The 24,963-nt window shown below is 45.5% G+C and overlaps 3 protein-coding genes across 3 annotated transcripts; 2 read left to right on the top strand and 1 right to left on the bottom strand.

The window, feature by feature from the left end:
* Positions 1 to 6,119: 6,119 nt before the first annotated feature.
* Positions 6,120 to 7,483, top strand: mos (MOS proto-oncogene, serine/threonine kinase). Its single transcript, XM_085362565.1, has one exon. It carries the CDS (start codon positions 6,131 to 6,133, stop codon positions 7,136 to 7,138), a length of 1,008 nt encoding a protein of 335 aa, XP_085218691.1. The 5' UTR covers positions 6,120 to 6,130; the 3' UTR covers positions 7,139 to 7,483.
* Positions 7,484 to 10,918: 3,435 nt separating this feature from the next.
* steap2 (STEAP family member 2, metalloreductase) lies at positions 10,919 to 14,197 on the bottom strand. Its single transcript, XM_085361858.1, has 5 exons — positions 13,816 to 14,197; positions 13,438 to 13,604; positions 12,207 to 12,734; positions 11,588 to 11,752; positions 10,919 to 11,212 (listed from the first exon to the last, which is right to left on the bottom strand). The coding sequence occupies exons 1-5, from the start codon at positions 14,195 to 14,197 to the stop codon at positions 10,919 to 10,921; spliced, it is 1,536 nt and encodes a 511-aa protein (XP_085217984.1).
* A 2,781-nt stretch (positions 14,198 to 16,978) lies between these two features.
* alg14 (ALG14 UDP-N-acetylglucosaminyltransferase subunit) lies at positions 16,979 to 24,938 on the top strand. Its single transcript, XM_085362568.1, has 4 exons — positions 16,979 to 17,162; positions 20,464 to 20,609; positions 23,569 to 23,691; positions 24,602 to 24,938. Exons 1-4 carry the CDS (start codon positions 17,021 to 17,023, stop codon positions 24,830 to 24,832), a joined length of 642 nt encoding a protein of 213 aa, XP_085218694.1. The 5' UTR covers positions 16,979 to 17,020; the 3' UTR covers positions 24,833 to 24,938.
* Positions 24,939 to 24,963: the final 25 nt, after the last annotated feature.

Genomic DNA, 24,963 nt, shown 5'->3' with positions numbered 1-24,963 from the left:
AATAGATGGGATTTAGTGCGATAGCGTCAGCACGTTCTTGTATGGTTTGACTCCGTGTAGCTGTGTGCATGCCCTGCCTGCAGGGGGCTGACAGCCATAAACAAATCTCATTTCATCCAGTGAACCTGTCTGGACACCTGATCCCCTTTGAAGAGCTACTGGGCTGCGCACTCTACAGAAAATGTGAATTTCACAGAAATTGAGTCGTCACTTCCCTTCCACCACATAGGTTAGCATTTCCACACACGTGTGGTGACTCGCCTGATGCCCGTATAACCCAATAGTGTTATAATTTACCTCACTGTTCTTCTTTGAGCTCCAGAATTCTGAGAATAATGACAGAAAGTGCCCGTCTCCTTTGTGAGTGAGCAGAGATGAACACCAGTGGAAACCATATTTCTGTAGGTCGTGTGAAACGTGGAGCTGAGTTCTGAATGTTCCCAACCTTTATGGAAGTTTGCTCTTTGGATCTTGTGAATGTTTGTGGTTTTACAAGAGATGTTAGCAAGCCGCTCTTTTTTATTAGCACTTTTTGTAAATGGGATGCGTTTATTTCCTGCAGCATCGAGTCTTTTATTACAAATGTATAGATTCTATATTTAGCTCTTTTAGAGAACAATAACATGTAAATACAATATAAATGTTTTATTTTTGCAGGTACAATTTTTGACAGTGTTTTTCCTATAAAGTGTCATTTTTGCTTTACTTGCACAATTGCTCTGTGTTTCTCATTGAGGCCTCTTGCTTTGCAGCTTTGACTTAATTGTCTCCTTTGACCGTTCGTACGCTGCTTTACGTCAGAGTGTACCGTGGTGAAGCTGAAACGAAGCTACTTAACAATATCACTGTGTCACAGAGTGTTTAGATGTTCCAAAAATAAGATGTGTCCAATAACTCCATGAGTGTGTCCTCTTCTGTCATTTTTACACCTCGGTGTGGTACATTACTTGATTTCCTCGTGGTCTCTGTCTGAAAGCTGCAACTATGTGATGTAAAACTCTTATGGACTGTACGACAGATTCCAGGTACAGAGAAGCAATAACAGTGGATCAAAGCTGATTACAAGTATTTTAGCGTGTGTGTGTGTGCGCGTGTGCACGCATGCATGTGTGTGCGTGGTCCTGGCACGTGCTGAGGCAGGAGATGCTCTTCAATGAGAGGCACAGACCAATTCAAACTTCTTTATAAGCTTCAATGGTACCAGTGAACTTTATTGAATGTTATGAAAAAACACTGCAATATATTTTGGTATTGGATCAAGCTGCTAACATACTTCTAAAGCTCCTTAAGGTGCTACAGACCTCCTCACTATCTCTTCAGATGTATCGTTTGTACAAAGTATCCCGTGTAGCTGAACAGTTGGCATGTGTGTGCCTAGTCGTACTTTATAGCTTCATATATTTTCTTGTACTGTGACTGTTGTAGTCTTTGCCTTTAATATAGCCCCCCCACCCGCACTCACCTGTGTGTGAGCGTCCACAGACTGAGTTGTGTTGGGAGGTTACGCTGATGCTGGGAAACTGATAGCAGTGAGCTGCATCCAGCCACATTTAAAAACAGCATCCTGTGACGATGATCGACTCGTTGCAAATTCTTAATGTTCTTCATATTTTACTTTTTTTTACTTTTACATTTATCTTACAAACTACTGTTGTATTTTTATAGGCAAAGTATCACCTAAACACACAAATACATATACAGCTCACACTTGTCTGTGTGTGTTTATAGGTTGTGTAAAATAAATGTTAATGCTGCAGCTTTGACATCATCCAAAGAAGCAGATTATTTATTGCCTGGCAGAATAACCTGATTTCATTCACATATGTTGCTGCTATAATAGAAGAGCTGCAGTTGACAACTCCGATGTTTTATTCAATGTAATAAAAGAAATCAAACAGAAGAATCCAGCTCGTCTGTTTTCAACCTGTCACTCTGAGAACTTTGTTACAGTAACACACAGTGACACACAGTGTTACTGACACGCAGACTGCAGGTTTCCCCAACCTTACAAACAGGTCTTGATCAGTGGTTGTTGATCAATGGTCATGAGAATTTGCATAATTATGATGAACTGACCTCCCAGCCCATTCAGTGGTTTCAGTCATTATGTAAATGTGCTGTTTATACCATTGGGGAAACCTGCAGTCAGCTGAGACTGAAGACGTCACCTGATGATGACGACACGTTTCTCCTACTGAAAGCATCCAGATGAACAGAATCAACTTTTGGAGAGTTACGCTTCCTTACAACATGAAAAATCTCTCTGACCCATGAAAATGATACCTGGTACACTGAAGCTCGCATCAGACTGGTTCCAGTAGCTTGCATTAAAACACAGTAATGTACAGCTCCATGTTTTCCTTTGTTACCAGTGAGCAGGCTGTTAGAAAGTGAGCATCTGTTTTTGCGTGCTGGAAAGAGTGAGAGAGAGTGAAACAGACAGGCTGTGAGCTCCACGCTCCTCGGTGGAGCACCCTCCCCCAGCCTCACACTCAGTCCACCCTGACTGTTCAGGCAGGGCTCCCCATCCGCAGCTTTAAACACTGCGCACACATTACCAGCTCACACGGCTCGCCGGGTCGTATATATGACCGTAGATGTTATTATGCTCACTATCCCAGATGTTGTTCACACAAAGCCGTCCTTTTACCACTTGTGTCAAGCCAGCCTCCAATTCGAGACTTGCAGTCAAGCCAGCCTCCAGTTTGTTTTACGTTCCCTGTGTATTCAAAGTATTACGGGAATGGATGTGGAAACCGGATTTCAAAATAAAAGCCAACTTCGAGTGAATTAACAGATATGTTAAGAACATAATAACATATAATTTAGGCTTCTTTTTTTTTTACAAACTCTAATGTTAGATCTATATGACACAGCCTTGTACCCTAATTGTGCCCTGTCACTATCAAGGCCATCTTATTTTGGATTTCAAAGTAAAAGCCCTGTGAATCTTCATTTTTGAACTACTCTTTCAATGACTTAATAATGCTCTTAAAAGCAAAAGTCGTATTTCCAAATACTATTTGAACTTTATATCAACACTTTCCAACCACAGTCTTTTTACAGTGATACCATATCAATATCAAGTCAGTCTGATTTTGCCTTTCATAGTAATGGCCCTTTGAAATTGTCCATAATTGACTTAATCTTCTAACGATTCAAAATGCTCTAAAATGAAAAATTCTTGTTTCCACAGGGTAATTCCACCTTAGATCAACAGTATACAGCCCCACAGTGATACCATATCAATATCAAGTCATTCTGATTATGCCTTCCAAAATAAAAGACTTTTTAAATTGTCCATAATTGACCTAACTTTCAGTGATTTCAAAATGTTTTAAAATGGAAATTTCCTGTTTCCACAGGGTAATTCCACTCCAGATCAACAGTATACAACCTCACGATGTTACCATATCAATATCAAGACATTCTGATATTGCTTTAAAAAATAAAAGCATTTTCAAACTGCCCATATCTGAGTTGCTCCTGGAACAATTTCAAAATGCTCTAAAATGGCACATTCCTGTTTCCACAGGGTAATTCCACTTTAGATCAACAGTATACAGCCCCACAGTGATACCATATCAATATCAAGTCATTCTGATTTTGCTCTCAAAAATAAAAGCCTTTTCAAATTGTCCATAATTGACCTAACTTTCAGTGATTTCAAAATGCTCTAAAAAGGAAAATTCCTGTTTCCACAGGGTAATTCCACCTTAGATCAACAGTATACAGCCCCACAGTGATACCATATCAATATCAAGTCATTCTGATTATGCCTTCCAAAATAAATGCCCTTTCAAATTGAGCATATATACGACCTACTTTTTTAACGATTTCAAAATGTTCTTAAAAAGAATTTTGCTGTTTCCACAGGATAATTTCACTTTAGGTCAACAGTATACAACCTCACGATGTTACCATATCAATATCAAGTCATTCTGATTATGCCTTCCAAAATAAAAGACTTTTCAAATTGCCAAGATACGACCTACTCTTTTAAAGATTTCAAAATGCTCTAAAAGTGAAAATTGCTGTTTCCACAGGATAATTTCACTTTAGGTCAACAGTATACAACCTCACGATGTTACCACATCAATATCAAGTCATTCTGATTTTGCTTTCAAAAATAAAAGCATTTTCAAAATGCCCATATCTGACTTGATCCTGGAACAATTTCAAAATGCTCTAAAATGGAAAATTCCTGTTTCCACAGGGTAATTCCACCTTAGATCAACAGTATACAGCCCCACAGTGATACCATATCAATATCAAGTCATTCTGATTATGCCTTCCAAAATAAAAGACTTTTTAAATTGTCCATAATTGACCTAACTTTCAGTGATTTCAAAATGCTCTAAAATGGAAATTTCCTGTTTCCACAGGGTAATTCCACTTTAGATCAACAGTATACAGCCCCACAGTGATACCATATTAATATCAAGTCATTCTGATGTTGCCTTCCAAAATAAAAGACTTTTCAAATTGCCCGTAGACGACCTACTCGTTTAACGATTTCAAAATGCTCTTAAATTGAAAGATGCTGTTTCCACAGGATAATTCCACTTTAGATCAACAGTATCCAACCCGACAGTAAAACCATGTAAATTTCATGTTGGTCTGATTTCGCCTTTCAAATTAATGGCCCGTCGAATTTGTCCATATGTGATATACTCTTTCAATTATTTCAGAATGTTTTAAAAATGAAAATCGCTGTTTCAACACATATTGGGTTTTCATTTTGAAAAGCAAAATCAGACTCAATTGATTATGACAGAATTGAATCATAAAGATGATGTAAAAGGAAGCTGAAATTGCCACTAGGTTGTAATTGATAGTACGTTTATATTTTAAGTCTGTGGAAAGATGTCATTCTAAATAAAGAAATTACAAAACAGCTTGCAAACCAACCATGACATCTTTCCACAGACTTAAAATATAAACGTACTATCAATTACAACCTAGTGGCAATTTCAGCTTCCTTTTACATCATCTTTATGATTCAATTCTGTCATAATCAATTGAGTCTGATTTTGCTTTTCAAAATGAAAACCCAATATGTGTTGAAACAGCGATTTTCATTTTTAAAACATTCTGAAATAATTGAAAGAGTATATCACATATGGACAAATTCGACGGGCCATTAATTTGAAAGGCGAAATCAGACCAACATGAAATTTACATGGTTTTACTGTCGGGTTGGATACTGTTGATCTAAAGTGGAATTATCCTGTGGAAACAGCATCTTTCAATTTAAGAGCATTTTGAAATCGTTAAACGAGTAGGTCGTCTACGGGCAATTTGAAAAGTCTTTTATTTTGGAAGGCAACATCAGAATGACTTGATATTAATATGGTATCACTGTGGGGCTGTATACTGTTGATCTAAGGTGGAATTACCCTGTGGAAACAGGAATTTTTCATTTTAGAGCATTTTGAATCGTTAGAAGATTAAGTCAATTATGGACAATTTCAAAGGGCCATTACTATGAAAGGCAAAATCAGACTGACTTGATATTGATATGGTATCACTGTAAAAAGACTGTGGTTGGAAAGTGTTGATATAAAGTTCAAATAGTATTTGGAAATACGACTTTTGCTTTTAAGAGCATTATTAAGTCATTGAAAGAGTAGTTCAAAAATGAAGATTCACAGGGCTTTTACTTTGAAATCCAAAATAAGATGGCCTTGATAGTGACAGGGCACAATTAGGGTACAAGGCTGTGTCATATAGATCTAACATTAGAGTTTGTAAAAAAAAAAGAAGCCTAAATTATATGTTATTATGTTCTTAACATATCTGTTAATTCACTCGAAGTTGGCTTTTATTTTGAAATCCGGTTTCCACATCCATTCCCGTAATACTTTGAATACACAGGGAACGTAAAACAAACTGGAGGCTGGCTTGACTGCAAGTCTCGAATTGGAGGCTGGCTTGACACCAGTCTTTTACCCGGCTCTGCTCTGTTGTATAGAGTAAACTGAGGTGAACCATCGGCATGAACTCAGTGACCCCAAACAGAAGCATTACGTCCTCCAGAACAGCAGGCGGCAGTGCGGAGCGCGTAAAAGCCTGAGCTGAGCGCAGAGTAGCTGTTCGGCTTACAGAGCAGTATGGTGCACAGCGTGCCATGCCGTCTCCCATCCCGCTGACCCGCCTGCTGCCCAAAGACTTCTGCCCCTTTCTGGACACGGGGCCCTGCAGCAGCCCGCTGACTAAGCACGGCTCCACCTTACAAGTGCCCGCTCAGCGGCTCCATGGCCGAATCGCCACTCGGCTTTGGTCCTCGGTTATCCACTGGAAGCAGCTGCGCTCTGTGCAGCCCGTGGGCTCGGGAGGCTTCGGCTCGGTCGACCAGGCGGAGTACTTCGGAGAGACCGTGGCGGTGAAGAAGGTCAACAGGTCCACCAAGAACAAGCTGGCGTCCCAGCAGAGCTTCTGGGCCGAGCTGAACGCGGCGCACCTGCGCCACGCCAACATAGTGCGCGTAATAGCTGCCACCACCTGCGTCCCGCCACAGTGTGGAGACGAAGGCAGCATCGGGGTAATACTGATGGAGTTCGTGGGCAGAAGGAACCTCCAGCAGGTCATTTACGGTGGCACGGAGCCGCTGGGACAGCACAGGTGCGTCAGGTACTCGTCGGACATCGTTCACGGCCTGAGGTTTCTCCACTCCCACGGCGTCGTGCATCTGGACATTAAACCAGCTAACGTGCTGCTGACCAGCGAGGACGTGTGCAAAATCGCAGACTTCGGCTGTTCTCTCAAACTGGACCCTGGCTGTGAGGTCAGCGCCGCGAGCCACCAGCCTCTCGTGGGTGGCACGTACACGCACAGAGCCCCAGAGCTGCTCAGAGGCGAGAGGGTGACTCCTAAAGCGGACATCTTTTCTTTCGGCATCACTCTGTGGCAGCTTCTCACCAGAGAGCCGCCCTACACCGGCGACAGGGAGCACGTCATCTACGCGGTGGTGGCTCACAATCTGCGGCCTCCTGTTCAGGACCACCAGGTGTTCCGGTCGGAGCCGGGGCGGCTGTTTCGGGCTCTGCTGAGCCGCTGCTGGAACGGAACGCCCCCCTGCAGACCCAGCGCCCAGGAGCTGCTGTCGTCCCTGGAGCAGCTGCAGCCACAGACCTGATTTGATCTCCGAAGCTGCGCACGGGTGTGTGGACAGCTGTGGGTTCGAATATGTTCAGCTCCAGGAAACGAGCACTGTGCGCTAGGCCAGGTCAAAGCTGAGGAAACGCTGGGCGTCTATGACTACATGTTTCTACTGTGCAAATAATAAGTGTGATAGTCCTCAGATTGTAGCATTAAAATGAGCTGGTTTATTCTCCTCTCAGCTGTTCGTGCTGCTGTCAGGTCGGTCCTGTGGGACCAGGACACCGTTTCCTCCCAGGCGTCCTGATCCATCTGTGACAGTTTCCAAATGTTTCTTAAATGTGTTGTGAATCCTAGTGTGTGAAACGTGATATTTGGGTGTGATGGGTTTCATTAAAATTCTTTTTTATGCCACGTTTGTCTGGAGTTCACATCATTAGAGGGCAGCAGCTGGTCGGAGGCTCGGTGGGCCACTGCTGCCGTGTCATGGGAGGACACTTAGTGTTCAAGTAGTACAAAACCAACTGTTTGTTTACATTTCAAATATTGTGTAGCAGCACTAAACACATGGGTCCTCTCTGACTGTCATTGTGTTCGTATTTAACCACAAACTGCATTAGATTCTTCACGTCAGTGTACGGCTGCAGGTGGGGCTGAGGTGGGCCCGGCTACCAGCCTCATTCAGCCAATCACAGGTTTCTCCTTATTTACCAATCCACCCCCGCACACACAGACGTGCATCCTGAGCGCGTGAGGAGGTTACCCACTGTCAGAGTTGTCGTTGAGCTTCGTAATGATTTGCAGCTGTGTGCAGAAACAACGAGATTCTAATGAAATGACCAAACTCAGACTTGTTCATGATAAAGTTTATTTGTACTCTGACGTCGAGCTTGGGTCTGCCGCCCGGCCCGTCGTCTGATCCAGCTGCTGTAGATCTCCTTCATCCTTAAAGCTCACAAACTCAATGCATATACAGAGAAGTACGATTTGTGAAGCCGGACAGCAGAGGGCGCTGCTGCTCATTTAACCCTTGTATGGTGTTCGGGTCTGTGAGACCCGTTTTCAGTTTTTCCCAAAAGAAAAATTAAACAATTATTTTTTTCAACCTGAAATTCATTGGCTTTGGCTTATTTTCTGTGAAGAACATAAACTAATTTTCAATGACTTCATACTGTACCTCCCCCCACGCATTTACATTACATACAAGGTGTTCGGGTCCACTGGACCCAGGTCTAATAAAAGTGTTGAAAGTGTAGGTCCTGTGTTCCCACACTCTGTCTTCCTCCTTTCTGGTGCTGCTGATAGTGTTTTCTTCCCCTCCTGCTCCGCACAAAGTTGCAGCATTGTTGAAAATTAAACTACCAACACCGTCTGCTCTGACATCCCACACATTTTACCCTCTTTCTCGAGGGATCCAAATTTTATTTTCTCATACCCTGTCCCACCTGCAAATTAGGGGCATAATACTATAAATAAGACTTTGCCAGTGTGGTTCTTTATCACAACTGATCAAGATGGCAAAAGATTATCTGCTGCGAGGGCCATCTGATTGATTTTGGAAGAGAGAGGCTTCGGATGATGATGTTGACAAAGAGGTTTCAGAATATTTCACATTTCTGAAAATTCAGAGTCTGACAGTGACTTTGAAGAAGACGATGAGGTTGAGCACCATTTAGTAACAAAACGAAGACGAGTACCCCATCTGCAGCCAGCTCCAGGACCAGAACAAGCCCACCAGACAGCAAGTGAAGAAATATGGATGTCAACAACTGGTGAAATTGAATGGTCTTCTTGGCCAAGAAATGAGCCACCCTGCAGAGCTGCTACTGTGATAAGCCAGGGCCAACACGGCTGACAGTTACTCATGTGCAGGACATCAAGTCTTCATTTGAGCTTTTCATCCCAGATTCCATCCAGAAAATTATTCTGCATTGCAGTAATCTAGAAGGAAGGTGTGTTTTTGGAGAGAGGTGGAAGGAGACCAAATTCATCTAAGAACCCCAAAGGCCTACTTTGGGCTTCTTATCCTTGCAGGAGTTTTCAGGTCCAAAGGGGAATCCACAGAATCCTGTGGGATGCAGAAACCGGCACGAACCTTTCCGTGCATCAGTGTCTCTGGAAAACTTCCACAAAATTTCCAGGATTATCCGTTTTGATAACCGAGACGATAGACCAGCTCGACGGCAGAGAGACAAGCTAGCTGCCATCAGGACAGTGTGGGATAAGTGTGTGCACCACCTTCCCCTGTTTTACAACCCTGGGCCTAATGTCACCATTGATGAGCGGCTGATCCCATTTAGTTGTGAAACATATTGCTTCACCTGTAAATGTGTTGTGTCTTTCCACTCACTCCACTTGATTATTACTGATTTATTTTTATAACATTTTATAAAACAAAAAAGAAACGAGAAGCACATTGATTCATAAATGTGATCTAACAAAGGTAAAGGGAAAAATTAACCACGGACGATGATGCAATTCTACACTGCAATCATCGAGTCCATCCTCACCTCCTCCATCACCGTGTGGTACGCTGGAGCCACTATCAGGGACAAACAGAGACTGCAGCGTGTTGTGCGCTCTGCTGAGAAGGTGATTGGCTGCAGACTCCCATCTCTGCAGGACCTGTACACCTCCAGGACACTGCGGCGTGCAGCCCGGATCTCAGCTGACCCTTCTCACCCTGGACACAGTCTGTTTGACCTGCTCCCCTCAGGCAGGAGGCTCCGGTCCATTCGCACCAGAACCTCTCGCCACAAGAACAGTTTCTTCCCCTCTGCTGTTGGACACATGAACAATAACCACATGACTGTCCCCGCCACTAACACATGACCCTACGCTGTGTCACTGCATCATTCCATGTTTGGCACTGATCACCACCTGCACTCATGTATATATCTTTCTACGTAGCACTCTTAATTCTTATTCTCATGTATATATCTCATGTATATCTCATGCACATATCTTTCTTTCTACATAGCACTTTAATTCTTATTGTCTGCACTGAAGCACCGCAGCAATTTCCTAATGTTGTAAACCTCAACATCTGGCAATAAACCCATTCTGATTCTGATTCTGATTCTGATGTTTGCTGTTCATATGGTTTGTAACTGGGATGAAGTAAACATCTGTTGAGTAATTTAACATAAAATTGTTTGATAGTGTTAAACTCTGGCGGGTCCACCAGACCCATGAACACTGGCTGAGTAAGAAAAATATGAACACCACACAAGGGTTAACTGCAGATTAGACACCGGCTGTTCATTCACTGTAAAAATACAACGAAATACTATAAACTAACACTCAGTGTGAAGCTGTGTGTCACATGAGCGTCACAGGAACATGTCTCACTGACTGACACACAAATGTTACACACTTCTACCACGGTCTGTAAGGAAAACAATGTGTGAATGACAGCCTCAGATCGCACTGCAGACACACACAGGTAAACGCAGGTGTGCAGCGTTACAGTGAGGAGAGGCAGATGTGCTGCAGCTGTCCTCCATCATCAAAGCTGCAGGGCCCACCGACAGCGCCTCTGCTACACTCCAGTCGCGATGCGATGTCACAGAAGAGCAAACAGCTGTTCTCACAGATGAGCAGGACCTGTACAAACTGCAGTTTCAGTTACAGCAGCGACTCAAAGCAGGGACGTGATGTCCTGATAAACACTACACAATAATACGAAGCAGCATCGTTGGAACAATATGAATAAGCGGATACAGCAACAGGTCCACAGCACGAAGCTGTCATCAGACACAGTCCCGCAGTGAGAGTCACTACAGCGGTTCCTCACCTGGAGCTACGAACAGGCCGATCACATAACGGTGACCCTCTCAGGGGAAACGTGGGCAGCTGAGCCCACCGGCTCCATGCGCTTGCCCCTCATCTCACTGCTGTCCTGACCCCTGCGGATCTGGTGGAGCTTGCGGGCAACGCAGGGGAGCAGGATCAGCAGCTTCCCAACGATGACGCACACCGGGAGCGCCAGGGCCACGACGAAGCTGGGCGGCAGGTAGAAGCGGTAGGCCTCCTCCTCAAAGGCGCGTTTCCAGCCAAACAGCAGCCCGTGGAAGGTCGCAATGAGCAGGGCGATGTACCCCAGAGTGGACTGGAGCAAAGACAGGAACACTCAGACACAGGCTTTTGTTGTGATCACATAACAGCACGACAGTGACTTACATTAGACACGCCCCTAACATCGAGACTACAGCAGAACATGTTTACACGCATGTAGTCTGTCATGTGACTGTCTAAGAGAGCATCTCGGTCACAGCACGTTTCCCCAAGTGTTCACAGCAGGAGAGCTGGGAGTGACGGCACGCCGCCTCAGAGACACGACCTGAGTTCACAGCAGCTAAGCTGGTTTCAGGTACACTCGTCACAAGCCGCCATTACGCACTACTGATCACGTACACAGACTAGACTGGACTCCGAATACTCTCTGAGGCACGTGACACGACGGGCTGGTGGACTCTGTGGGTACCTGTATGAAGCCGAACTCCCTCCAGTTGAGCGTGCTGTGGACAGACGGGATGGAGGTGACAGCCAGCAGAGACAGCAGCCCCAGACTCATGATCCCAAAGGAAACGTACATCTCCACCCTCCACACCTCTTCCTCGTTCCACGTGCTTTCCATGTTCGAGTGGACCTGCCATCACATGAGAACACGTCACAGAGAGTACAGTTCATCAGGAGAAACCCTACCGCTGCTGCCAATCAGATTACAGCGTTTCTGGTTTACTCCACGAGCCTCCCATCGCTCCTCATGTGTTTGACACAGATGTTAGACAACGCTGACGTGAACACGTCTCTACTGTGACACAAACAGAAAAGTTAAAACCAGGAAGGTTGGTGGTTCAATCATGTGGTTCAAGATGCTAACCCCCTATGATGCATCCATGGGAGTGTGAGTGTTAGACAGGAAGCTTGTGTGATGCTGCCTCAGGGTGACACTTGTGCTGACCTGTAACGTTTCTGGATATTTGAAGGGAAAACCTGTGATGTTGCCAGTTCTCTTGCTAATGTGTAACGATTCAAATCAAAGTGATCTTCAGAAACAGCACTGATGTTTGTAAAGATGTGCAAAAAGCTGTTTCACTGACCTGCTGATAAGCAGTGTTGAGCAGCAGGTATCTCTCAGACCTTCTCAGAGGCAGGCACACACTGTAGAGGACATGAACAGCAGCCAGGAAAAAAGCGAGGAGGCCCAGCTGTTTGCGGCTCTGCAGCCAGTTTTCCAGCCAGTGTGGGAAATGCTTGTACTTGGTGCCATAGTAGAGCTGGTGGGCAGCTGCTAACTGTCCTGCAAGGTACACCAGGGCCAAGAGAGTGATGGCGACGGCAGGCAGTGTCCGATTCACTATCTCTATGGGGATCTTGTAGAAGTCACTCTGCTTGTATTTCATATATGGGTGAATTATATCTCGAATAAACGAGTAAGAAAAAAAGAAGATGGAGAGGGCCACGGCAGCAAGAACAGGGCCCTTCCAGCCAGGGAACAACTGGATAGGCATGTTCTCAATATCACGGGAAGAAGACAGGGTGCCCATGTCCACCGGCTGGAAGTTGAGCTGCCGGGCTAATTCCATGATCTGCTGCCTGGCCTCCACCGAGTCACTGCAGATGAACACCTACAGGAGAAACATGAGGGCGGGTTAGAGACGACGGGCCGGTTCAGAGGCGTCCTCCTGTTTGGACGGTGCTGCGAGACTCATAAAGAGTCCATCTCAGCAGCATCAGTAAGCCTGAAGAGCCTGCTACAGACCTCTCTGCACCCATGCTTCTTATTAATCTCTGGATATCTCCCACAGCATGTCTTTGTCCCCCCTGAGCCTGGTTCTGCTGGAGGTTTCTTCCTGTTAAAGGGAGTTTTTCCTTCCCACTGTCACCAAAGTGCTGCTCACAGGGGGTCACATGATTGTTGGGTTGTATTATTGTAGGGTCTGCCTTACATTATGTTGTTGTGGTCTGCTGCTGTATAAATAAAGTTGAATTGAAGTCATTTCGAACGCTGCCACTAACCCAAAGGAAGCACTTACTGGTATTTCTTCACTGACTCAGTGTCATCAACAGCTTTAAACTCTCTGCCTTACATACAAAGTATCACAAAGTCAGATTCATGAGCACGTGGCTGACCTCTCAGCTGAGGCTGTGGTATTTTAAGGTAAAGACCCTACAACACTACAGACAAACCCCTGGTGGGCGAGCATTTTAGCAACAGTCACAGGTCAAAACTTTGGTTTTTAAACAGGAGGAAAGCTCCAGCAGAGCTCAGGGACACGACAGGACAAAGACACGCTGTAGACGTGGACACGTGTGGCCCGGTTACTGCACCTGTGTGCTGGCATCCTTAGGGTAGCTCTGCTGCATGGCCCAGGCTGAGATGACGTTGAAGCCTTTGACCACGATAGAGTCTGGCAGCAGTGAAGCCAGATACTCGGCGTTGGACTCTGGATACTGGTTTGCTCGCTTATTGTTACTCACATCCACCAGGATCTTCCCTGCAGAACAAACACAAGCACAGCAGTCAGGTCACCAACACTGATAACCCAGACGTCTTTGCCCTTGCATTTCCTCCAGTCTCACAGACGCGGCTCAAACCAAAACCTTTGGGAGGTCAGTAGCTTGATCTGCATGCTGGGATAAGAAAATCAACCACCGTGTCCAGTATGTGTGTGATGGTGTGAAAGCACTTAGAGGTGTGTGACATACCTTCCAGTAGGTGTTTGAGGTCCCACACAACAGAATAGTGCTCACGGCGGATTGCCAGGAATACGATGTTAGCCTTCCCCACGGCATCTTCATGGTGCGTTACATCCACCACATGTGGAAATGAGTGGGCTGCCAATTTGGGATGGCGGCTACCCACCACCACATGGAAGCCACAGCGCAGCAGGCGAATGGTCAGGCACTTGGAGAAGTCACCTGATCCCAGAATGGCCACAGTAGGCTGAGCATCCCCGCACCAGCTTCCTGGACCTGCAGCTCCATTCTTCAGGCCTTTGGACAGCAGGGGGGCCTGGACGTGGTGGGAGGAGGAGGCTGTGAGGAACACGGGGTTCCTGCTTCCACTCATCAGAGACATAGAGTCCATCCTGCGTGCTGCTTCAGTGGGCCTGGAGGAGACAGAAGCACGGGTGTCTGTAAGAACACAGCAGAGGATCCGCAGGTTTCACGCATTTAACACACTTTGTTCCACATTTCTGAGAGCTACAGCAAACACGTCCACGCTGTGTGTGTGCGTGCGTGAGCGCGCGCCGGGACAGGAGGCCTCCACTGGCTACCCCAGTGACCGCGCGGGGAGCCCCCACACGACATCGGCTCTCCTCGCGACCTTGTGACTGCAGACAGTGGTTTCGCGAAGGACGCGGTCGCGCGTGTGCTCGTGCACCTGCACCAGATGCTCTACCGAGACACGACGAGCTGCCCGTTTACCCCACTCACGCGCACACGTATGATGCCATGTTACCGTGTGTGTCACGCGGGGATGCTGTCGCAGCTGCTAGCTCACCCTCCCGGTCCTCCTGCTCAGCCTCTGCCGCGTGACGTCACCACACTCGCTCGCGCCATCGTTCACTCAAGCGGAAGTTGTTTTCAGGCGATATTATCTGCAGACAACACTGAAGCGAAGCTCTCTGTACATCACCCACAGCTCCGTCTCCTGTTTCACCGTGAAACAGGAAACACGTCACTGTTGCCTGCTCAGCACAATGTGACGTCATGTACGTGAGGGCAGAGCTTTTGTTTACACTCGGGCTTCATGCTCGCGCTTGTGTCGCCTCTGTCTGGTGACGTCAGCTCAGTGTGTGCACGTGTTTGTGCATTTACACACATATACACTCTATGGTATTACAACTGTTGTAGATCAGTGAGCAGTGGGCCAAACTAACTGCAGTGCACATGAACCACGTGGTGCAGTGTTGCCATTCACAGTAGCTCCACATCAGCGTTAACACGGGAGGGCGAGACGTCCACAGTGGAAGACAAAGATTCCAGTTTTTAATCTCGGCTTTTGTCACTCTATGATCAAAGTGTTGAAACCAGCACGATCGTGCACCTGTGTCTCCAGCCCAGCTGTGACAGATGTGACCGGATGAAAACGGTCATCAGACACAGGCGTTGGTCAAGCACAACACTAACTAGGTGGTCATGGCTGCCAGAGGAAGCCCATGATTAGTCCAGTACGATCAGAGCAGCAGAGCTGATGTCTGGACTACAGCACTGACTCTTAGCTGACAGTCACGTCAACAACACTTATTCCTGATTACCTTAGAAATCAAACATTTACTAAAGGGTGACGACATCACAGGTCAGTGATGTCACAACCCTGTTTCATTTGGCCAGTGTGAAAGAAGCCTCGTTCTCATCTGGGACATTTTTAAAGTCATTGGTTTGCATATATCAGCACGGTGATCACGTGCACAGGTGACACCTTTGACATCATGTAGGAAACAGTCTTGAACAGAAGCACAGGTAAGTGTGGTTACTGCGTAGCACTTTAACCTTGTTTACAATCCTCTTACTGCCCAAACCTGCACAGCACAGGTCTCGTCAGCTATCAGTGATGTCAACCTGAACAAAGACATCAGAACCAGGAAAATCAGTGTTTGCATCTTCTAGCCACTTCCTGTCCCACACCAGGCCGCAAACACTTTGAGCTATAAAAGCTCCACGAACACCATCAGTGTAGCCGCCGTCTCTGTACAGCTCACATATACTTAGTATGAAATGTGAACAGGATGTGGGCGATGGTCAGAACACTGATTCACGACTGAAGGCTGACTGTGACGACGTATTCTGCAAGTAAATGTCCTACAAAATGTCACAGAAGTAAAACTGTGTACAACATAAAGTAAGTCAGGGTAAAAGCACTGATCCTACATGTGACGGCAAAGAGATGTCAAGACAGGACCAGCTACCTCTGAGGGTGTCCAGCCCGTTTAATATGTTCATGCTGTTCTAACAGCTGCTGCCTTTATTTCAAGTCAGTAACTGATTGATTGTTTCAGCTCTACTTGTTTACATCGTTGGTTAGTTCAATGTATAACTTGATTTTGTAACCATTGTGGAGAGGTGCAGCAGCTAGCACTGCCTCACAGCACCACCGTCCTGGGCTTGAATGTGGTCTGTGTGGAGGTGCTGCTCGGGTACGCGCCCTGGCTTAGGTTCACTGGGACTGTAAACTGGCTTCAGTGTGGACACTGTGCTGTGTTAGAAACCTGCAGGGTTGCTTTGTTGTTGACTTCAATGTTAAAATAAGTTCTTTATGAGCAGAGAGCAGTGACAGGCTCACAAACTCATGTGTAGCTTGATTTAGACACGAACACAATGACAGCAGCAGTGCTGCCTCCTGTCACACAGAGACGACCCATGTGTGTATGAAAAAGTTTAGTCTTGTTATAAAATATTTGAAATGAAAACGAACAAAAATATCAGAAATGTCTGTTTTCCTCGTTTTTGTTTGGTATGACTTGAACACTAAAGAGGGCGTGTCAGCAGCGGCCCACGGCTGCTTTCAGGTCCACAGCCCTGAGATCAACCCGATCGTTGAAGATTCAACCTTCTTCATTTGGCACATTCAGAGTTATACGAGTACAACATGCAGTGAAATGTGTGCTGACACGCTCCTCCGCTGTGCAAAACACGGATAACATTATCATCATTATTATTACACTTACAAATTACAATGAATTTAAAGTGAAAGTCGACGTATATTTTTCTTTCATAAGCTCCACCTCCTCAGCACACTGCAGATTTATAGACACGTGTCCAGGACGTCTGAATAGATGTGGAAGCTAAAAACAAAGTAACGTGAACACCAAGCAGGAGCTGGCTCTGCCTACCAGCCCGCACTCAGGGCTTCCCCGCCCCACGCCCTGTCTGCTTTTGGGCACGCCAGGCTGCCGTAGCCGTCACGATGTTGCTGTTGGGGTTCACATCAGCAGTTTTACTTCTGTGTTTATTTTTCATCATTCGCCTTTATATCGTTGTGAAGACGGGCGCCAACTGCAAGCCTGGAAGCAAGGGTCGGGTCACTGTTCTGGTGGTCGCGGGATCAGGTAACAGCGCGGAACACGGCCCCGCTGCGCTGCGTTCAAGTGTCACAGAGAAAGCTCGCTCATGTTGTTACGTTACAAACAGCCGTCAGCCGGCCTCCGTAGCTACCGGGCTACACCGGGCATGGAGCCATGTTTCACAGTGTTTCAGCAACACTGTGACACCGTGGGTGTATCGGACACGGCGTGGACGCATGCTAATTCTAGCCATGCCACGTATCTGCTGTTTTAGCTGTGGATACTGAACATGTTTGCTTTGTGTCGGGCAGGAGTGCGACACTTCCGCCACCGTACAAACAACATCCCCGAGCTTCCGGTACACTATACATACCTAGAGTGTACACAAAGGTCATTCTGGTGATTAGTGAAGTGAAAATCCGTCAAAATACTGGATTTTTCTTAATAATTCCATCCAGATTAAGCGATGCTGGTTATTTTCTATGTATTTAGTTGTTAAAAGTCCTTAGAGGCAGGAATAGTTGTATTTCCTTGAAGAAACACAGTTTGGATGCATGCGTGGACCTGTGACAGGCGTGAGTCCGCTGGTTTTCCACGCTGAGATGAGGGGAAACTGCTGAGTCAGTCATCTGTGTGAGGTTGTTGCTCTCTGCCCTCCTGCTGCACACGGACCACATGTTTGACACCCCTCTCTCCGTCTTCATTCAGAAACGTCAAACATAAACTCACACGTGGATTTTGAAGCGACTTTTTAAATGAAGTCAGTTTGTCATCAGCAGTTCAGTCAGAACCTTTTTCCACTGAAAATCTCCTGATTCACTCTCAGTGGGTCTAACCAGAACCACATCCACGTGAAGGTGTTGGGCTGTGATGATTTTCACGCCACATCCTGTGGCACGTGGGCTGGTTTAAAGACACGAGTGTACGATCCGAGCCTGCTCCTTTCTCCAAACGTCAGCAGCATCTCTACGGGGAGAGCTCATCTCACCAAAGGATGCACTTCCAGTATGCATGAGCTTTGTCCGGCTCCAAGGTGACGTTTTTCCTTCTGAGACTCTTCAGTCCATTCCTGTGTAGGTTTCCAGTGGCTGTCATGTGTGAGACTACAATTCCCAACAGTCACTAGTGTCTCTGCAGTTGTTCCTGGGTCTTTAGACACATCTCGCACTAGTTTGCTTCCTTTCCTTGTTCTGTACTGCGTGGTCCTGCTTCTCAGTGCAGTTCTTGATGTTGGGGTAACTGTGTGCTCGTGTGCATCACAGGCCCATCGCTGTGTGATGTGTTTGTATTCTTGTCTTCAGTTTCTGTCAGCTGTAGTTTGTCCCTGTTAGGTAACAGCTGAATGATTAGATTTAAAAATCCAAATTCGGATGAATCAGAAAGTTGGTTAAATGATAACCACGAGCGTTCCTGCTGTCCATGGTAGTGACAGAGTGCTTTGGTGAGAGGAATAGTCAGCAGTATTCACATTACTCTGCTGGATTCAAACGGAGGCTCTGACGTATCAACTCAGGCTTCATCTTGAGAAGTGTTGCTGAGCATGCTCACTGGAATTGGGTGCAGGTCTGAAACGTGCAGCCAACACGACCGTTAGCCAATGGATGTGCAGTGTTCCTGGTCTCAGTGGTGAAAATACTCAGCTTAATGCTGACGATCCAGTACAGTCTGGAGCGTAGAGCTGGTCCTGGGGTGTAGCTCTGCAGCTCAGTCTTAGTTATATACAGTGAAATTACAACAGCAGTTATCTTCACACGTAACGACCCTACGGTGTTAGCGAGAAACCACAACAATCAAATGATCCCCTATGAGCGAGCACTTGGTGACAGTGAGACAAAAAGCTCCCTTTTAACAGGAAGTGACCTAAAACAGAACCAGGATCACTGGACTAAAGTATGGGAGAGAGGCTCCAAAGGCTAATGACATGCAGTAATAGCACATATACTATAGACAGCATGAGAAAGCTGCTTCTGCAGGGGTCATATGATAATCCGGTTGTTCAGTGATGACGTGACGAATCCTACTTCCGGGTCTAAAGTAGTCTGCGTTTAATATGGCTTTTGTGTTGTTAACATGTTTAATGTTTTGTATTTTCTTCTATTTAATCTCAAAAAGCTCCTAAAACAGTCAGTGATCACTGTTGACCTCCCTCGGCTTTTATTACCACTAATCATTTATTTAAGCTCAGTTTTTAAAACCTTAGGATGTAACTACAGCCCAGCCCATGCAGCAGTATATGAATGACTAACCTCGTATTGTGGATGGATTATCTCAGTTGTTCTCCTGGCTGAAGTTTGGTCCTTTTACAGCATCCTGCCATGCGATTACATTTGTTCCTGACCACCGAGAACACTTACGTTAACTTTTATCGAGTGGGAAAAAAGTTAGCTTGTTTATATTATGCTAACATAGCTGTGTCGCTAGCAGTCACGTAGCACATCATTATATACCAGCTAGCCAAACTTCAGTAACCCTACAAACGTCACTGCTGTTTAGTTTTCTGTCTTCATTTATGTTGCAAGTGATAACAGAGCTGTACGTTTTAATTTGTTTCCAAAACCCCGCAGTCAGGACATGCTATATTGTATTTAGATAGAAGCTAGCGAGCTAACTCCCTGCTAACTTCTAACTCCGTTAAATGTCATAAATTCCGTTTTCATGGATGCCTGGATGTTAAACTCAATTCTTACACCTGGTAGAGCAGAACGCTGATCATTTTATTAAAGATGAAAGACTTTAGACAGTTTTTAACTCTCAGTAATGCCATAGTGATCATTTGATATATGGACCTGCAGCGGAGTTTAGGCCCAGACACGGCTAGTGACGTCAGACTGAACAATCGGATACTCAGAGGTCTCTGAGGTCTGATGGGGCTCGGCCGTTTTGGGGAGATTGGAGTTGTCGTAGAAACAGTTTGTAGTCATTATGGGAACCTGCTGATGTGAGAATGATGTATAAACTATGATAAAGCATTTATAATGTAATGTCACATTTGACCTTTAAGGTCAGTAGACCGATGTGAAGTTCAAAGTGATAATGATGCTTTATAGAGCTGTTGGTCCTAGATGCTGAGCAGACTCCTGGCTGTTTCTGGCCACGTGCACGTCCAACACTGTCAGTGATGTCCTGTAGTGTGTCCTCGCTGCCGCTTCACGCCCAGCACGGACTGACCTGTTTGAACTCATGCTGGGATGAAACATACTTTCTAAATCAAATTGAATGTCTGTCTTTATTAAGTGTCCATCTAAAGATGAGCGTGTATGACGAGCGCAGTGAGGACTAAGAGTTCAGTGTCCTCCAGGTCGTGGTTAACCTTGTAACTGCTGCTGTGCTTCTTTCTGATTTGTAGGTGGTCATACCACAGAGGTCCTGCACCTGCTGCAGTGCATGTCTGCAGCCTACACACCTCGACACTATGTCCTCGCAGACACAGACAGGATGAGCGAGGAGAAAATTTGCACGTTTGAAAGCCTCAAACAACAGTCGGACTCACAGGTACGCATGATGGAGCTTTTGGTTTTAACTCAGTGTGGTGATGCACAGCGAGAGCTCACTGAGCTCTGTGGTCTCCATGGCCCAGCAGCTGCACCCCAGCACAGTGCAGAGGTTCAGATACAGCAAAGCGTGCCACCGCTGGACTCTGCAGAGGACTTGCTGCTCCCACAGGACTGCATCATCATAGGCAGGAGAGTCCTGACAGCAGCAGGCTCACACACTGGAAGAGTTACTTATTTCCTGTCCTTCAGGAAAGTATCACACTGTGACAGTACTCCACTGCCAGGCAAAGAGCACATCAGCAAAACAGAAAGTAAAGTTTGGCCTGTTGGCCACCAGCGTTTCTGAAGTAATCCTGTTACTGTGTGGTTTAACCTTCCTCTCGTGTTAGCTTTCTGTTATCATCTCTTATGTTAGCGGGTCGGTTTTGACCCGTGAATTAAATCAGCTATAAAATATACTAAAAACAATAAGTTATCATCCAATTTGTTTCTCATCTCTTGGTTACCTTGTTAGGCTTCCTTATCCATGAAAATGTTGGTTTTAATACTTTTGGTGTGGGCCTCTGGGTCTTTTTTTGTCACTATACCCCTCGATTTCAATTAAAAAAAAATTGTAAAATTAACCTCAAGAGAATCATATTAATAAATAAAAGGTTTCTGTGTTACCTGAGTATTACTGAGGGGTATAGGACACATCTCTTAAATAAATCTGTTTTATTGATTTTTTTTCATTTTAAGATTAATAACTAAAATGACATCGATGGTGTTACGGGTCAATTTCGACCCATAGACATTTACATCAAGAAAAGACAAAAAAAGTGTTTTTTTCAGCAGTAGACCTTTGATATAAACTTAAAAAAAGAAAAAGTCCACTCCTCCTTTGTTTTGGTTATAGCCGTGGGTAATTGTGGGCTTTTTATCACTTCCCAATGATACAGCTTCACCTCAGTTTCCTTTGTGAAGTTCTTGTCCAAGGTCATATCTGGTAAAAAATAAAATAAAATATCACAGCTGATATTGTGATCCTGCAGTCCAGTGGTCATATGGAGGACCACACATTTTCATTGTTTCTTCTCAGGGGTGCCACTCACAGCTTTGACTGTGAAAATCTGTACATTCCAGGCATAGTTGGTTTTTGCATCACAGGCTTCCCAGATTTTTCTGCCGTTTTTCCCTTGCTTACTGGGTATATATTGCCGGTAGGGGCATTTTCCTCAAAAAGTGGACAAGACATTCATCCACTGTCACTGGCCCTGGGATGAACATCAGTGGAAGAAGCTGCACCCATCTCTCCCAGACATCCCTGATGGGAGCAAGCTTGTCAGACCTCGGTCTGGTCTCTCTGTTGTCAAATCTGAGGACTCTTGAATCAAAATGATATCAAATGTGTGAAGTGACATCGTTGCCCAGAAAATGTTTCTGCCTGTCGATGCATCCCATAGACGATCAGTGGCCTCATTGCAGCATCTGTACACTCCAGCAAGAACAATGAAAGCATCCAGGTATTCCTCATCATGTCGCCATGGACTTTTTTTCCTTCAAGGTTTATCATAGTAATGATGATTCTTTCTAGTGACAATGGCATAAATATCTCAAAACATCTCTTGATGTCACTGACTTTGGTCAGAGCAAACCTTGTGATTCCAGGGGTCATTTTGATGACATTTGCAGCAGCTGCCCTGCCATGTACATCATGAGGTACTGAGCTCCAAAAGATCTTACCATTTTTGGACTTGAATCTTTCAGCAGGAGTAGCTTCAGCACCAGCGACCTCCACCTCTGATCAGATGTGTCTGTGTCTTCTGGATGATAGTCCACATTGTCTTCCTCCTTAGAAACCTGCCCATCTGAATCGCTATGCTGCTCTGTGTCCTCTCCTTCATTTTCACCAAAAATATGATCCTGAACTTAGCTCACTGTGAATCTTCTTCTCATTTTTTGTATGCTGCAAATTGTAAATGTGCACTCTGGAAGTCAAATGGCCACTCAAATAGTGAATTCACCTCACATGCCCGTGTTTATTTTGTTCTGTTTTTGTGCAGGTATAATGCAAAAAACATGCAAAATAAGAATCCCCTAAAGCTCATATGATTAGGAGAGGCGCTTGCTGTAAGTGTTTTAGCTGACAGTGCACTTATGATTTCAGTTTTGGCTTTAATTATTGCTTTACACTCATAATATTATACCTGGGTCGAAACCGACCCTAACAACACAAAGGTCATAATTTCAACTAGGGCATTTTATAATTTAGTGAAAATAATTTTTTTTATTTTATTTTGTAGAAATAGAGGTTCCTGACAAAGTCAAAAAGCCTTGATACAATAAACAAATGTATGTGATTTTTTTATGCATTTGAAATTTAAAATGGGTCGGTGCCGACCCTAACACGAGAGGAGGGTTAAGCTGTCTACCGAAGCGCACGATCTGATATCCTCGTGTTGGTGTTGTTCCCAGATCATCATGAAAATGTTCCAGGTTCAACATTGCAAGTGACCAATCACATTGTTGTGACGTCATACTTTTGCGACTTCGGGAAAAACCGGCGTAAAACAAAAAACTGTACTTAAGCTGCGAGAAACCGCCTCTGTCCGCCGATCAACGGACCCTGACCCTAACTCTTTAATAAACAGTAAGCAGAATTGATATTGTCCTCGCAACATTGGAATTTCATAAATGCACGAATGGCTTGGCGTGCAAAAGAATAACGTCACAACAAAGTGATTGGTCACTTGCAACGTTGAACCTGGAACAACATTTTCATGGTGGTCTGGGAACAACACCAACACGAGGATATCAGATCATCCCTACAGAAGCACGTCCTCGTGTGTCTCACAGGTCCAGGCGTGTGGTTGGTTTCTGTTTGTCTTCAGTCCCTGTCAGCTTACAGCTCAGTGAATCCATTTAAACATCTAATATCAAATTCAGACGAATGTGACGCACACGTGTTTGTTCCTCAGTTCACCATCTGTCGGATCCCACGGAGCCGCGAGGTGCACCAGTCCTGGAGCTCGTCTGTCGTCAGCACTCTCGATGCCCTGCGCTATTCCCTGCCTCTGGTGTTCAGGCTCAGACCGGACATGGTGAGTGGAGCAGGCTGTAGTGAACAGTGGCTCACACAGCGGTGGTTAGCACGCTGCAGCTGAAGGCATGTTACCAACGGAATATTCCATCCGTTATATTTGAGTCACAAATACTGTTGTGTTGTTAATGAGCGACAGTAAATGGAGAGAAAACGGCTTCTCACTGGTTTCGCTTTACAAAAACATTTGTTTCTGCTGAAAAACTGCTTCTGTTCAAACGCTGGCTGTTTCAGGTCTGTTTTAGTCGCAGCTGAAACGCTGGCGCTTACGTGGCGACGGCGCCGAGCGCTAAACGAAGCGTCGAAGCAAAGGATCATTTTCTGATCAACTTATCGCTGCAGCCCTGCTGCTGTAAGAAGGTTTGTGCAGGGAAACAGACGGCTGAGAGGTGTGGGTGTAAGCTGACTGCAGAGTGGGGCTCTGCATGCAGAGGAGCTGTATGATTACTTCTCCAGACTCCACGGCAGCTTTCCTGTAAACTCCACCAGCCTCCTTCAGTGCTGAGGCCTCGTACTTACTCAGCCCCCTCCCTTTGTCTCACTGAACGCAGTCCTCGGTGAGTCAAACGCGTATCTGTTTGAAACATTCTGATGCATTTGTGGTTTGAGACGGTTCAGCTCAGCCGGGTTTGGCCTTAAATATGTTCGGTAAGCTCCAAACCCCAACAGGGTTTCCCTCTTTGACTCTCACAGTTTCTACTGAAGGACCTGAGGAGGGGAGGTCACTGTGTGAGAACAGAGGCTGCTGCGCTGCATGTCCGAGTCGTCCTGTGATGACAGGGAGTGCACATGAACCGATCCAGAATGGCCTTTGAGCCAGTCTTTGTCACATGACACACAGTTTTGTAACAGATGTACAGAATAACCTCTTTCCACGGATGTGTGCCCGCCCCCCCTGTCTGTGTTTTCAGGTGCTGTGTAACGGCCCGGGGACCTGCATTCCCCTGTGTGTAGCAGGACTCCTCCTTGGAATTCTGGGAATAAAGAAAGTCCTGATAGTTTACGCTGAGAGTATTTGCCGTGTCCAGACGTTGTCGCTCACTGGGAAGATCCTGTATCCTGTATCCGACTACTTCTTTGTACAGTGGTCGTCTCTGAGGGACAAATACCCCAAATCCATTTTCCTGGGAAGAATGGTGTGAAAGTGTCCGATCCACACGGACTCATTCCTGCTGTGTGATGAATAAATGCTGTGTCTGTATTGTTGAGTTGTTTGTGCCATTATTTACTCTCACTACTATTAAACTACTCAGAAAACAATGCAGTGAAGGTG

This window comes from Diplotaxodon limnothrissa, linkage group LG9 (assembly GCF_057381915.1).
Source record: "Diplotaxodon limnothrissa isolate DT_005_m linkage group LG9, D_limnothrissa_male_GT1.1, whole genome shotgun sequence".
NCBI lineage: Eukaryota > Metazoa > Chordata > Actinopteri > Cichliformes > Cichlidae > Diplotaxodon > Diplotaxodon limnothrissa.
This window is presented reverse-complemented; position numbering and strand designations above follow the sequence as displayed.